Here is a 13931-nt window from a genome sequence, read left to right as displayed (position 1 = left end):
GTGTGTAATGCATGGATGTTTGTAAAGTCTGGACTATGATGTCATGATTAGACATCACATTGAAAATATCCTGAGGGCAAGGAGCTCTAGTCACTTACAATAGCCTGTGTGTGAAAAGTTTAACAAAGCTTTAAAACCTTGAACTCCCTTGCTCGAGCTTCCAGCGGCTTCTAGTGGAACAGGGTGGAGTCATGAGTGCATGGAAAGGGGAGGGATTCTGAGTCAGGGGGGAGGTAAAAGGAGAAGCCTTTTTGTATGTCAGAAAAGTTCAACTTCCACACCCTTTCCACTTTAACATCGCCTGGGCAAATCTCTTCATCATCTCAACTTTTACAACTTAGGTAAGTTCAGTGTGATTATACATTTTAATGTGGTGGTATAACTTGATTTGTTACTGAGATTGACTATTCTACAGTACGGTCTTAGGGAATGTTCCATCTTGCAGTCATGACTCAACATAACATGATTTCCACATGATTTTCATTCAGTTTATACAAACATTTTTTGTTGTCCCTTTTTCCCTTGAATTTCTTTTAGTAAAAAATTCCTGCTCTCTGGTGTCAGCTCTATCCTGTTTTCGTTTGTGCATTTGAGTGCACTCAGTTGTCATACCAGACTGGAGTACAGTAGCACTTTTTCCAGGGTGTGTCTCTTTGGGGTTGATCTTAAGGATGTGTGTTAGACTGAACAAGGATTTGAAAGATGGAGAACTGTCAGGAGTGTCTAAACATTTTTAAGCAAGGCAAGTTTATTTAAATAGTACCATTCAGAAACTAGGCTATTCAAAGTGCTTTACAGAGGCATTGAAATACATTAAAAGGAGGGCATTATAATGTATTTAAAAACAGGACCAAAAGCAAAAATGACCAAAAATATTGATTAAAAAGTAATTTATGTAATTTAGCATATGATATTGTCTTATGCTCTGATTTAATTGAACAGACAGTTTTAGCAGCTTAGGTATTCAGAATGTTTGTTCCACAGATGGGGAGCACAGAAACAAAAAGCTGCTTCACGTTACTTGGTTTTTTATTCTGGGAACACTGCGTAAATCTGTCCCAGATGACCTGAGGGGTCTGGATTCTTTGTAAGGTACAAAAAAATGGATAAAGTTTCTTGCAGTGATGTGTGTGATTGTTGCACCAAAAGCAACAGTGAATTACGTTTCTCTGCCTCTGTTTAGAGGATGTTGCCTCAGTGGCTCAAGTGATTATGTCTTCAGACAAAACAAACATCACCCCTTGCATGGTTCAACTTAAGACAAGCCAGTGATAGGATTACAATGAGATTTGATCACACGACTGTATGGTGTTAACAGTTTTGTCATCTTTTCCAGGACAGTCAAAATGACTATGGTATCAGAGTTTCTCGGACAGCTGTCTCTCAACATTGGGGTAATGCCACACTTCATTTCCTTTTTCATTCTTTCTGTTAAATATACAGTACATTGCATACACTGGAAAAGCTGTATACAGTTTGTTCAGTAATACTGTGCTGTTTTTAAAAAAAATAAAAATAAATCTCTCATACTCACTTTGAATCCTCAGGCCCATGAACCCACGTTCCCCACTGTGGTGCCTGCTGTGGACTTTGACCCCGACAGAGATGCTGCCAGGATAGAGACTGCCATCAAAACCAAAGGCAAGACACAAAAAAATCAGTACTTGGTTCTGCAACTTCTCTCCACAGATGAGTAGCTGGTATTTGTGAGTCAGCATCCTGGCTTAAAATCTTTTGGCCGTGCTGGGAACACCTCCAAGTCTGTGCCTCAGAGCTGGCAGAGCCCTGTTCTGGACACTTACTGAGAGCTATTGGCAACAGCCTGACTGCTAACTCTTCAACAACCCACCATTTTGTTGTAATGACAAATGTGCTCTATGTGGAGTTGTTTTTCTTTATTAGTGAGGGCGTGAGGGGAAATATAACTTGTGATTGTGTCATGTGATTAAGCGAGTCAGCTTTGCTGCTGGCATCCATTACAGTGCAGACATGATGGTGCTACAGCTACCAATCATACTGAACCATTTTACATATATCTGATTTTCCCAAAACATCCATCAGCATGTGCAAATCTCTTTTTTCCCATTGTCAGGTCAATAGTCTTAAAAACTAATATATAAACTAAAAATAAATTCACACACAGCATATATGTTCGTTTGACTAAAAACTCTCTGTAAGGCAATATAGCACGATAGAATTTTAGCTTACTAAGCAGCTAGCTTAATAATTTGGTTAAAAATAAATAAAACAAGGTGGCATCCATTTTTAAATCTGTGTTAATGTATATAGCATGCAATTAAAAATATAACTATAACTGAACTTTATTCAAACTTCCAGGTATCAATATAAGCCTTAACCCAAAAATCACTGATATAATTCTCTAAATATATCTAGTTTTTTAATTCCATCCCTTTTGTCTCTCTAAATGTGTTTAATCTGTGTTTTTCTTTTTCACTTTAGGAGTGGATGAGCAGACCATCATTGACGTCCTAACAAAGAGGACCTACTCCCAAAGGAGAGACATCGCTTTTGCATATGAAAGGAGGGCAAAGAAGGTACAGCGGGCCCCAGAGGTTTACAGCTCTGATCGTATAGTGGGGCACATTTGTTCCGATCAGGTAACACTGTTGTATGTTTATATTTTTAGGACATGATCTCAGCCCTGAAGGGAGCGCTGTCTGGTTCTCTGGAAACAGTGATCCTTGGACTGATGAAGAGCACGGCCCAGTACGACGCCTCAGAGATCAGAGGATCAATCAAGGTAAAGGACGTGGAGTCTTTCAGTGGATATCAGTGGAAGGATTACACTGCCCTCTACTGGACAAATTATAAAATGTGTTTTTTTCTTCAGATGGATCTGAAGTTAGGTGGTGTACATGTATGAAAAGTAATGGAAGATTTCTGTCTCTTCAGGGCTTAGGAACAGATGAAGAGACGCTGATTGAGATTTTGTGCTCACGCAGCAATGACGAGCTGGTGGAGATCAAGAAGGTCTACAAGGAGTGTAAGTTCAAGACATAGAGTTACACTGTAATTAATAATGTCTCACCCAAAGGTTCTTGTGCTATCTGCTTTCCATGCACTATAAGACTATTGTACAATCCTGGCCCCTTTGACCAGTCTTAAGTGTTCTTGAACCAGGAATTCAACAGCTATGTGATTACTCTGCTTATGCAGAGAGAACCAACTATCTAAAATGAAAATATTATTTCCCACAGTGTTCAAGAAGGACCTCGACAAAGACGTCGCAGGTGACACCTCTGGGAACTTTGCTAAGCTGCTCTTGGCTCTGGTGCAGGTGAGATCTGGCAGCACCTGTCTTTTATAACACAAGATTAATGTAACACAATCGTGTTGAAACTGACATGAATCATGTCTTATTTCTGTGCAGACCAAGAGAGCTGAACCATCCTCTATTGTAGACTATGAAAAGATTGATGAAGATGCCAGAGTAAGTTTCTATTTTCACTTTGTCTGGAAATATAAATAAATTTTAAATAAATACCATGTCTAATTTTGGCCAGAGTCATACTTCACCCCTGAATATGCAAATGTAAATTCTTGCATGAACTTGTATTTCCAAACGAGCTTGGAAACTCTGAATTTTCAATGCAGACTTGACACAATCTTAACTTAATTATAATAATAATACTTGGATAATCATTCTGGGAGTGTGAAGTGTAAAGTATGTCAGTGTTTACTGGTATTTTCTCGATTCAACTCAGGCTCTCTATGACGCTGGCGTAAAGATTAGAGGAACTGATGTGGCAACCTGGATCTCCATAATGTCTGAGAGAAGTGTACCCCACCTGCAAAAAGGTACCCCAACCTGTTTTCATGAGGAATTGCTGACACACATAAGTGTTGATTTTTGAGGTTGCACCCATTACCAATCGAAATAAATCATTTTTCTCTGCTTGATAGTGTTTCAGAGATACAAGAGCTACAGCCCTTACGACATGCAGGAGAGCATTGTGAAGGAAGTCAAAGGAGACTTGCAAAGGTCCTTCCTGGTGCTAGGTACACTTATCTTTTATCAGTAATTCATATTATTAATACAAATAGTTACTTTGAATTGACAATGACCCTGTGTATTCATTATCTGAAGTAAATATTCATCCTATAGTCTGGGTTTTGTTTTATGAGTCACTTTTATAATGACAAGCAAAGATACAATAATACAAAATGCACATGCATGTATTATAAAATAATACAAAATGTGTCATTGTGAATATTTATTCTGTGTTTCTTTTGTTCCAGTTCAGTGCTTTGAAAACAAACAGTTGTACTTCGCCAACAGGCTGCACGAAGCCATGAAGGTAGCTACAGCGCTGTTCTCTTTCTTCTTGTTGAAATGTGGCTATTTTGAAGGCCAGACTCTTTTTTTTCCCTGGTTCGGAGCAGATGTAAGAAGTACATCTGCTTGTGAAAGTACAATTTTGCTGCAGGAACACAGAATCCAAAGTTGGCAAAAGTCTTATCTTACAACAGTGTTGCATCAGCTGCTGTAGTTAAGTATAGAACATGTACAACTTAAGCAAGTGCTGACTTGTGCTTGTCTGCTCAGAGTAAAGGAGCCAAAGAGAAGATAGTGACCAGAATTATTGTGTCACGCTGCGAGGTGGACCTGAAGAAGATCTGTACTGAGTACAAGACCACCTATGGACAGTCTCTGCAAAAGACTATTCTGGTAAGTGAATTATACAACCCGCCCCTGGCCCATTACTTATATACAGTAAGGCTTGCTCTGTCATGCAGCTCGTCTAACCTGCTCTCGTTTCTACAGGAACACACCAAGGGAGACTACCAGAAGGCTCTGCTCGGCCTGTGCGGACCAGAGGCGTAAAAATGAATCATCAGTATCAAAGGGGTCTCACTTTCCACCACTAGGAAGGTGCACTGGAAAGGTGGGCTCATGAATATCATACTTGGAGGAAACTCTGCACCAAAGGCCTGTCCTACTTTGTACACACACACATTTACATCCAACATTCAAGGAGGTAGCTTTATCTTTTTACTACATGAAGAATTTGTATTACAGCTTACTTTTGTCATACCAAAAATAATAGCAATAAAGTTGCTTTGATGGAATATAATTTCTTATTTTGTTTCTTCCTTGATGTTTAGATAGATATCCACTGGAGGGCGCTATAGTAGCATTAAAAGCAGGTGCAGACAGCTCCAGCTTACCTGTGTCTCAGGGCCTTATAATAACTGATACAGGGAACTTAAATTTTTAAATAGCATGAAATATTTGATTTCGAATAACATTTTTGTATTTCATCAATATCCTTTTTCCTGCTTACTAGAGGTAGTGAATGTAGTGAAAATAAATTAAATCAGATATATAGTCTACATATATTTTATTTGCTTAAGATGAAAACAGTATTATTTTGCAGCTTGTGACATTTAAAAATAATAGTTAAACCCACTGTGTTTGTATCAAAAACTTAATCTGTGCTGTTTGAAAACCTAAAAGATTTATGAGTTCATGAAAACAGAGTAAGATATGATCCATGCAGAATCTTTTCATAAAAATAATTATAGGATATCTTCCCCATTTTCCACTATGAGGTTCTATCAAGATGATTTAATCATTAGTGTGTTTTTCTGTGTTTGTTTGGTGCTAATATTTTAATTAAAAATGTTAATTTTACCTCCGGCAAACATGATTTGCATACCACTAAACAAGCGTCTATACAGTGTGTTTCTGCTGTTTAGTTTGTAGTCTCTCAGGATGAAATAACCACCACAGTGTTGTCAAGGCATTTCTACTGAAGTATAAGAAAAAAAAAGGCCCCAAAAGGCAAGATCAGTACTGCTGAACACAGCGATGAGGAAAAGGATGTGAAGGAAAGCACAGACCTAATAATCTAATGAAAATAAAGTGGTGTACTGTAACTCAAATATGATAGAAGATCGTCTATTATTGGGAGAGAAATTGCCTGATAAAATAATGCTTCTGTCTAATATTTTCACTGGTTGAGTAGTTGAGGAGAGAAATGGCGTCAAATTTTAACAAGGCATTGGATTTATGATCATTTTGTAATAATATTGATGAGAGCATTAGCCCTTTGTGATGGTTTATGTTTATTGGCAATAAAAAAATAAAATATAGTGTAAAGTAAGGTAAAACAGTATTTTGCAAAGCAGGGAGTGGGATTTATGTGCAAGTATGGTGACAGATTAATCTCTGCATCATAAAGAGGAAAGTACCACCATATTTTTCCCTTTTTTATATGGATGTACAACATGCTGTTCTGTTCAAGGCCAGCCCGTAGGGACCTCCAGCAAACCCAAGGGGAACTCTCTTCTCAATTGAAACGATGCAATTTACTGTCCCAAACGCTGGCACTTCATCATTCAGAGGACTTTAACCCCATGAATGTCAAACACAGAGCATGCTGGGAAGGAGATGGAATACCTCACATTACCATAACAACTAGAGCCAAATGACAAGCACTCAAAAGCCTAAAAGGTGAAGAATAATACCATATAATCACCCAATAACGTTTGAATTTGAAAATAGAGGTTTGATGACATTATGTTTAGAAGTTTCTTTCTTCTTCTTCTTCTTTTAATAAAATAGCGATAAGGAACCAGTGGCCGGTTCCCAGCTGTCAGACAGCTGTATCCTGGTGGTTTTAAAGGTCAGACAAATCCTATTCCTTTTTCCAGTGCTTGTCCCAGTTAGATCTAACATGTGGAAAGCTCCCTCCTCTTCACCTCAGAGACAAAGCCCAGGCAGCGCTGCAGGCATCCAGCAGCATTAAAGTTTCACAGTACAGCTGTATAGCTGCTGCTGGCCCGCCAGACATACCAACTGCACACTGGGAAGGTATTAGTTTGTGCTTTTTATTAATTCATCGCACCAAACAGAAGTCACAACTTAGAGAAATGACAGCTTCTTAACGTTCCTTCTCATCTCTCTCTCCTTGACACATCTGAACCTGGCTCAGTATTTTTGTGCCATGCACCAAAGGGCGTTTAATTATAGAGCAGTAGGCCACCATGGTCTGCTCTTAATTGTGTGCATCTGTGTGTGTTTGTGAGTGTGTGTTTGCCTGCAGCTCTATAGGTCGCAGGCATACTCTAAATGAGAACTCCTACAGGCTCAGCTGGAAGACCTGCTCCCTCAACACATCCACACAGCCGGGAGAGCCAGGGTTTGATTAATATTTTCTTAATTATCATTATTTAATTCAGCAAAACCACAGCTTCTTCAGTGAAAGCGTGGCCTTTGTCTCTGTGATGCTGAATATCCTGGCTCATTAAGGGCACGGAGAGATCCTGTATATGGTAAATAAGAGGCTGTGTCTTAACGCTGCTGCCCCAGGGAGAGTTGGCACCACTATGAAGGACATCTCCTTCTAAAGGATGGCGCTCTGCTGATGTTTCTCCGCTCAGACCTCAGAGCTGGATCCCCCGCCTCTGGCATCGTCAGGCCCGCTTCCTTTTATGAGGCTCAAACCGAGACAACAGCACAGGCAGATGAGCGATGTGCACTCGTCATGCCATCAGGCTGCCTCCTTTGTACAGTAGACTGGTGATTGAACCAACATAAGAGAGCAGAAAAGGGCCTGTCTCCTCTTGGTTTCTGGCTGCAGTCAGTCCATCTGCAGACAAAAAAGACACATCGAGAAGTTTATAAAGGAGCTTTGTGGACATGCAACACAATTTATGTCTTTGAAGAGTTCAGCTTCTGTCATTTTGAGGAGCCAAAGAGAATCTCAACAAGGTTATATTTGAAGCACACTATGAATGTACTCCTTCACTTCAGCCTGTTTAAGGCAGTATGTACACATAGTGTGCAGTTGTTAATTGTGCATTAAATCAATCATGTCTGGTACTATTCACAATCCAGTTTGTTAAAAAAGCATGCCTGGAGACATAACTAGACTTATATAGTTTATCAGATCAGCAGTATTTGATGCTCAGGGCTCAACTGGATGCTGAGTTTTCTCTTTGCTTGAAGCTTCCTCTCTATTGCCTCGTGCTGATGGGGATGAGAATACCCTATGGCTGATTAACCTACAAGTTTTCTATCTATATCCACTGTCTTCCTTCCTTCAGTCAGCCCACAGAGACAAATTTCATCCCCTGTGCCTGTTCTGCCACTCGCTGCTCTGCCAAACATGCAGAAGAGAATTTCCAGACAGAGAGCCATGCTTGCTAAAATTGTTTTGATCCACTTGTTGCAGTGGCCCTGAAGGTCAAAAACACAATGACATTTCACAAAATACAGCAACATTAAAAAAAAAATAAAACACAACGTTTTAGAAAACATAACAAAATTTCACCAAAGACAAAAGTATTTCAATTACGGAAAGTAGGTGGGGTTCTTGTTTGTTTTGTAATACATATGTTCCAACTGCCAAGCCTTTTGCAGAAGCATCCTGTCAACTGATTGTAGTAAGGATGACCATGTCCACATACATCAGCTGACAGGAAGCTCTGTTACTGAACTATATTATAAATATGTTTAGAAGAATTTGGCACATCAATATCTGCTTTAACATGATCATCAAATATATATATATATATATGTGTGTGTGTGTGTGTGTGTATATGTATATATATATATATATATAAGTTATTTTTTAAAAATGTAATTCTTGTTCCAGTTGTGCCTGGATGTGGAAATGGTAAGCACTGGGCTCCTGTCCAGTGAAACATCATCTCCATCGTTGAGGAAGCAGAATCCCTTGTCTCCAGCACACAGCCACAGATTAACCTCATCTTGTTTTGCAGTGTGGGCACTAAAATTCACAGCCTAACAAACATGTAAACAATAGGCTGAAGAGGCGTTTCAACTGCCAAGCCTGCAGTCTTCAGAGGTGTTGCTGACACGTCCCGTCAGCTGATTTATGTGGACATGGTCATCCTACCTGTTATCACATAAATCAGCTGAGAGGAAGAAACATTTCTGATGAAGACCACGGGCTTGGCTGTTGGAACATGTCAGTTAAAAAGAAGGGGAAAAAACCTATCGAAGAAATCAACTAACCATGTAAACAAGTGTACAGTTTAATAATGAAAAAGAACCAGTAACAGTAGCCTGACTGATAAAGGTCTGGATGGATAAAGATCAAATTCCAGTGATACCCATTCCTACAGCTGATTAGTGGCTTCACCCTGACGTTGGGTGGATGAGCAAATCACTGTTCAAATCTCTTCACTATAACTTATGTTTAACCACCAAATGTCGAGGGTGTACCCTGCCTCTCGTCCAGTGTCAGCTGGGACTGGCTCCAGAAGGTTTTAATAAAACTGCTTCCTTTAAAATAAAACAACACATTGTTATTTCTGCAAAATTGTCTACTTATTACCAAAGCATTTATCAGTAATATAATCAACATGGGAAAAATAGGAATGTCCTGCATTGAATATCTATTTAAGCGGTGCTCCTAACTTTTAGACTGGTGCCCCTAAAATTTTCAGTAAGGCGTATCTACCAGTCGAAAAAGTCTGGAGCCTAGCCTGACTAGAAAAGAAAAAAAAAAACATAAATAGGGCTGTCAACAATCACACGTCAACACTCGCAATTAATCCAGAAACTTTCACGTTTTCAAACACAAATTAACCATATTATTAGGGGTTTGAGCACAACTTCTTCCCATAATTCCAGCGCGAGCGTTTACCGCTCGGGGTGAAAGGTGAAAGGTGAGGTAAACACAGTTACCGCGATGAGTGAGGAGACATGTGCTGGCGTGCTTAACGGAAATTTCCGTATAAAGCTTCTACATGGAGGTTCAGATAAAACCGAAGTTGTGTGCACACTGTGCAGTGATGAACTGTCTTTCCATCGGGGTACAGTGAATCTCAAGTACCATCTTCGGGGCAAAGCACATCTTTGCTGATGTTAGCAGAGATGCTAACACCGAGACCGGATGTAGCCGTAGACAGCAAATAAGCGAACTAATGCTAACGCAAAATGGATCGCCACAGACTGCAGACCCATCAATAAGACCAAGGGCTTCAGGATATTATCCAGATCGCATCAGGTGAGCCATCACACAGCTAGCTAACAAGTTTGTCATTAATTTCTTATTCCAATACCATCGTGTATTTGTTTTATATCCCCACAATATATAGGGAAATGATAATCAATTGACAGCTCTTATAATTCAGTAAAAATAGGTAATTCAGCAACAGGCCAACTTTTTTATACATTAGAGAGAAAGAAAAAATAATAGCAAAAATATTTTTTAATTCGTTTGACAATATTCAATGACACAACATTAGTGTGTTTAATATTTTTGTTATGATGTTGATATTGTTAAATTCGATGTGTTTGTTCTTCAGTATTATTCTTTATTGGAAAGATGTGAAAGAGAATCTATATTTACGGATTATGGAGTTAATCAGACAAGGATTTCTATAAGTCTTGGATCGGTTGGTGACAGGCATAAAATAGGTGCTCTGTTGTTTCTACATGCAAGTCTGCGATTGGTGAAACTGCAATGTTTGCTGCCCATGACTGCCCCTTAGATACTTTCAGGTCAGTTCACTCAGTTAGGAACCTTCCTAAGCAGAAAGGATTTTAAGTTGTTGTTTTTTGATCTTCAGGGCCACCGTAACAATCATATAGGATGCAAATGCATGTACTATGTGTGAACAGTTTTAATCTTTTGATGGGGCTGTGTGGCCTCCAGCCAGATGCACTAATGATAATTTTCTGTGAAGTGGTTGTAATGGTCTGGCCTCGGTTTCAGCAGCTCCTCCGTTGTTTGCACATGCCACTGGATCAGTTTGGGTGTGTGTACTTTGCAGCACTGATGATAATATACCAAGAACTGCAAGGGGGAGGACAGTCTTTATCAGGGTGGCATATTAATGTTTATTTACACCATGGCTAATAAGATGTGTGCTCCGCAGCTAGGTGAGACAGAATGATGGTGGGTAATTAAACTGCTTTGCTTTAGATTCATCCATTATCCATACTCAAGCCTGCATACATAATGTAATAATGTAAAATAAGGCTTGTTGCTGCAGTGGATGAGGTGACCATTCAGAGGTGTTTTCATCCTGGGAGCAAGGTGTAAATCAACACGGTGTGTCACTGCAGACAAAACGTATCAAGATCGGTGTGATAAATTTGTGAATTGTCAAAATATGTATTCAGAAGCGAGTGAGATACGACCCTTTATATAATGCAATTTTGCAAGAACACAAACAGACTGACAAGACTCATTTGCGTGTTCAGGGTTTGGCTTTCAGCCTCTAACCTGTTGGTGGTTCAGGATTGACTGAGTGGGTCTCTAATCCATATTGTCATGATGCTTAATCCCATCTACTGAAGGCAGACCCTGTCACCAATGTCCTTGTCAAACTGGCCACTGGACCATATGCACACACACACACACACACACACACACACACACACACACGCACCACGCACATGCACACGCAAACACTGCCTCACCTTCATGCAAGAGATTGAAATCAGCTAGGCAGACACTCGAGCATGAACCAAATGTCAGCGACAAGCCACAGGGAGAGAAGAGGAGCCCATGTTAATTATTACAGAGAGAAATCATACTATTTCACCTGCAAGACATGCCGTCCAGGATATCTGTGGATCATGAAGTCATTTTCTTTTTTTCCCTCTAGGGATAAACCAAGAGGAGACACAATTTCAATGAGTAGGTCTTTAAAAGCAGTGATTAACTTTGTGATGGATGTGTTTTTTTTTTCTGCGAGCTTTTGCTTATCACATTATGGAATCGGGTTATGTGTACTTCTCTAAAGCGAACTGTAATGATATTATACAAAACAGGGGAGTAGATCCATTGAAAGAGCTGCAAGTTAGAGAAAACTGCAGAAGTCTTTTGTTCATCAAAATGTCACGGAATTACAGATATTGTTTGAACCCAGACTGTGAAGCTCTGCCTCCTCTGACAGGAGAAATGCAAAGTTTTGGAAAGGTGTCTACAAATTTCTTCCCTCTGCGCCGCTTCTCTCTCATTTGATTTCCAACGTGTAGAGGAAAAAAACAGCCTTCCTCCTCCTCCTCTTCTTCTGACAACACGTTTCCCATGTGACACTTAACCTTTAGAGATTTCCCATTCTCTCTGATCATTCAGTGTTTGGTTCATGTTAATTAACCCTGGGGCACAGCAGAGAGTTGCAGGCTTTGAAGCAGAATTAAAAAAAAAAAAAACAGCAAGGAAGACGTAAAAGGAAAAATGATTTTGTTGTTTTCTGTTTTTTTTGTTTTTTGTTTTTTTTCCCTTTTTATGGCGATTAATTTCCCTATGTGTGTGAGAGTCTTGGTGGTGCCAGTGAGGATAATGAGTGGCGTGGGTGTTGGAAAGGATGGAAGATGATTTGTGCCTGGGTTTGTGTCCCTGTCACCGTTAGTTCCTCTCCCCGTGAGGAAGTTGGCCAGAGCAGCCTGACCTCCCTCAGGTGGCCATGGATATGGAAATCAGTTCAAAAATAGAACACAAGATGGTTTCTGTAGCCTTCAGCTTCCCCGAAGAAAAGAAAAAAGGATTCCTGTCTATTTCTTTTGATTCTTTTTGGCTCCTGGCAAAAATGGTCTTTTCTGTACTTGCTTGAAATACACAAAGCACGTTTCTTGGTGAAAAGTGCCACTGGTGGCAGGCAGAGCAATATTGCCTGAGCCCAAAGAATATGCTGTGCATGTGAAATTATTTTGTTAACCACTTCACTTCTTCGATCTTGTCTCTTCTGGTTAGCAAAGGCGCCATGGCTCAGAGTGAAGAGCATGATGTCTAGACCATACAGCAGGATCTAACCTCTGGCCTTTATGCCTCCTGTAGTACAGCTAAAAATACACTATCCAAAAGCAGTCAGGTGACATATAGTACATTTACTCTGGCATCTTGAACTCTGAAAGGCTTTTTTCTGTCTCCCTCTCTCTCTTTCTCAAAAGCACCTTTTCTTAAAGCGGCAATGGGTTGAAATCCACCACTCCTAAACAGTGGAAATATTCATGAGGAAATCCGCTGGAGAAGACGAGCCACAGCACAACCAGAGGCTTTATTCTCCAGGTTCTCGGGGCAAATCTGTTCCTGTGCTTCTATCTGACGCTTGTCTAAAGCACATAACAAAGACAGGAAGTATGATTAGCCATGGAGAATAGGAGTACAGTTGCTCCCTCCAGGATAAGTCTTGAGGTGGGACTGATCAAAGCTATGCCCAGAGATAGAGGGAGACTGAACCAGCACTTTTTCAATGGCTATCTCTGCCTTAAGACACAGGAGGGGAAGGGGGGGGTGGGGTTCTATACATATTTCCCTTTCAACGCCTATATGCCGGAAAGTTGTTATATCTGTTACAGTAGCATACAGAACAATAGGTTCAACAATTCAGTTCAACCTTTTATTGTAAACTGTAACTATAACTATAACAATCGTGTTCATTTTTTGTAAATAACATGAGTCCTGACCAGGTTTGCATCACAGTAAACGTCTGCAACGTATCCAGTTTGTTATTGTGTGTCTTTCTCATCAGTGTTTTGCATTTCAAGAGTGCAATCTTACATTTTACAGTTTACAGTTTGCCATTGCAGGTGCTAGTTAGCCCGGCCTCCTAATACAGATTAAGAAATGTCACGTATGCCAACTTTACGAGCTGCATGTCCTTTCAAGTGCACCCGGTGTCTTTTAGTCAAGGAGAGAGAGAGAAATGCGGGTGTATTCAGTCGGCCTCAGGGTTTTGTGACTGGAAGTACAAGGCTCTGGCTGGTAATTGAGACGGCCAGAGTGTGATGAGAGGCCTTCATTATAGCAGCGTTGAAAGCGGAGCCGACCTCTGTGAGGCTGGTTATATCAAAAGAGTGGCTTTGATATCTCAGGCCTCAAACACTTATAGGTGTTGTATGACAGCTGCCTGCTGCTTTGGAATTCATTGTTTTTTCTTTCTGTTGGAAGTTTCTCGACTATCATCATCAATATTTGATT

At 40.1% G+C, this 13931-nt stretch overlaps 1 protein-coding gene and 2 long non-coding RNA genes across 3 annotated transcripts in view; 2 read left to right on the top strand and 1 right to left on the bottom strand.

The window, feature by feature from the left end:
- The first annotated feature begins 185 nt into the window (after window positions 1-185).
- LOC108886019 (annexin A2) lies at window positions 186-5096 on the top strand. Its single transcript, XM_018680620.2, has 13 exons — window positions 186-341; window positions 1337-1394; window positions 1548-1641; window positions 2461-2555; window positions 2648-2761; window positions 2914-3004; window positions 3219-3298; window positions 3392-3451; window positions 3726-3819; window positions 3925-4020; window positions 4261-4319; window positions 4568-4690; window positions 4787-5096. The coding sequence occupies exons 1-13, from the start codon at window positions 256-258 to the stop codon at window positions 4844-4846; spliced, it is 1110 nt and encodes a 369-aa protein (XP_018536136.1). The 5' UTR covers window positions 186-255; the 3' UTR covers window positions 4847-5096.
- Window positions 5097-6841: 1745 nt separating this feature from the next.
- LOC108886044 (uncharacterized) overlaps window positions 6842-13931 on the bottom strand; it is a 63188-nt gene continuing 56098 nt past the window's right edge. The window contains exon 5 of the long non-coding RNA XR_001961344.2: window positions 6842-7616. This is a non-coding gene — a long non-coding RNA (uncharacterized LOC108886044). The remainder of the gene's footprint in view (window positions 7617-13931) is intronic.
- LOC108886050 (uncharacterized) overlaps window positions 9662-13931 on the top strand; it is a 35456-nt gene continuing 31186 nt past the window's right edge. Inside the window, exon 1 of the long non-coding RNA XR_007813971.1 lies at window positions 9662-10004. This is a non-coding gene — a long non-coding RNA (uncharacterized LOC108886050). The remainder of the gene's footprint in view (window positions 10005-13931) is intronic.

The sequence above is a fragment of the Lates calcarifer genome, linkage group LG10, assembly GCF_001640805.2.
Source record: "Lates calcarifer isolate ASB-BC8 linkage group LG10, TLL_Latcal_v3, whole genome shotgun sequence".
Classification (NCBI taxonomy): domain Eukaryota; kingdom Metazoa; phylum Chordata; class Actinopteri; family Centropomidae; genus Lates; species Lates calcarifer.
This window is presented reverse-complemented; position numbering and strand designations above follow the sequence as displayed.

Coding starts and splice junctions, on each gene's coding strand:
- LOC108886019 (XM_018680620.2), top strand. CDS start 256: ATGTCAGAAAAGTTCAACTTCCACACCCTTTCCACTTTAACATCGCCT. Junction 2,762..2,913: donor AGATCAGAGGATCAATCAAG/GTAAAGGACGTG, acceptor CTGTCTCTTCAG/GGCTTAGGAACAGATGAAGA. Junction 3,452..3,725: donor AGATTGATGAAGATGCCAGA/GTAAGTTTCTAT, acceptor GATTCAACTCAG/GCTCTCTATGACGCTGGCGT.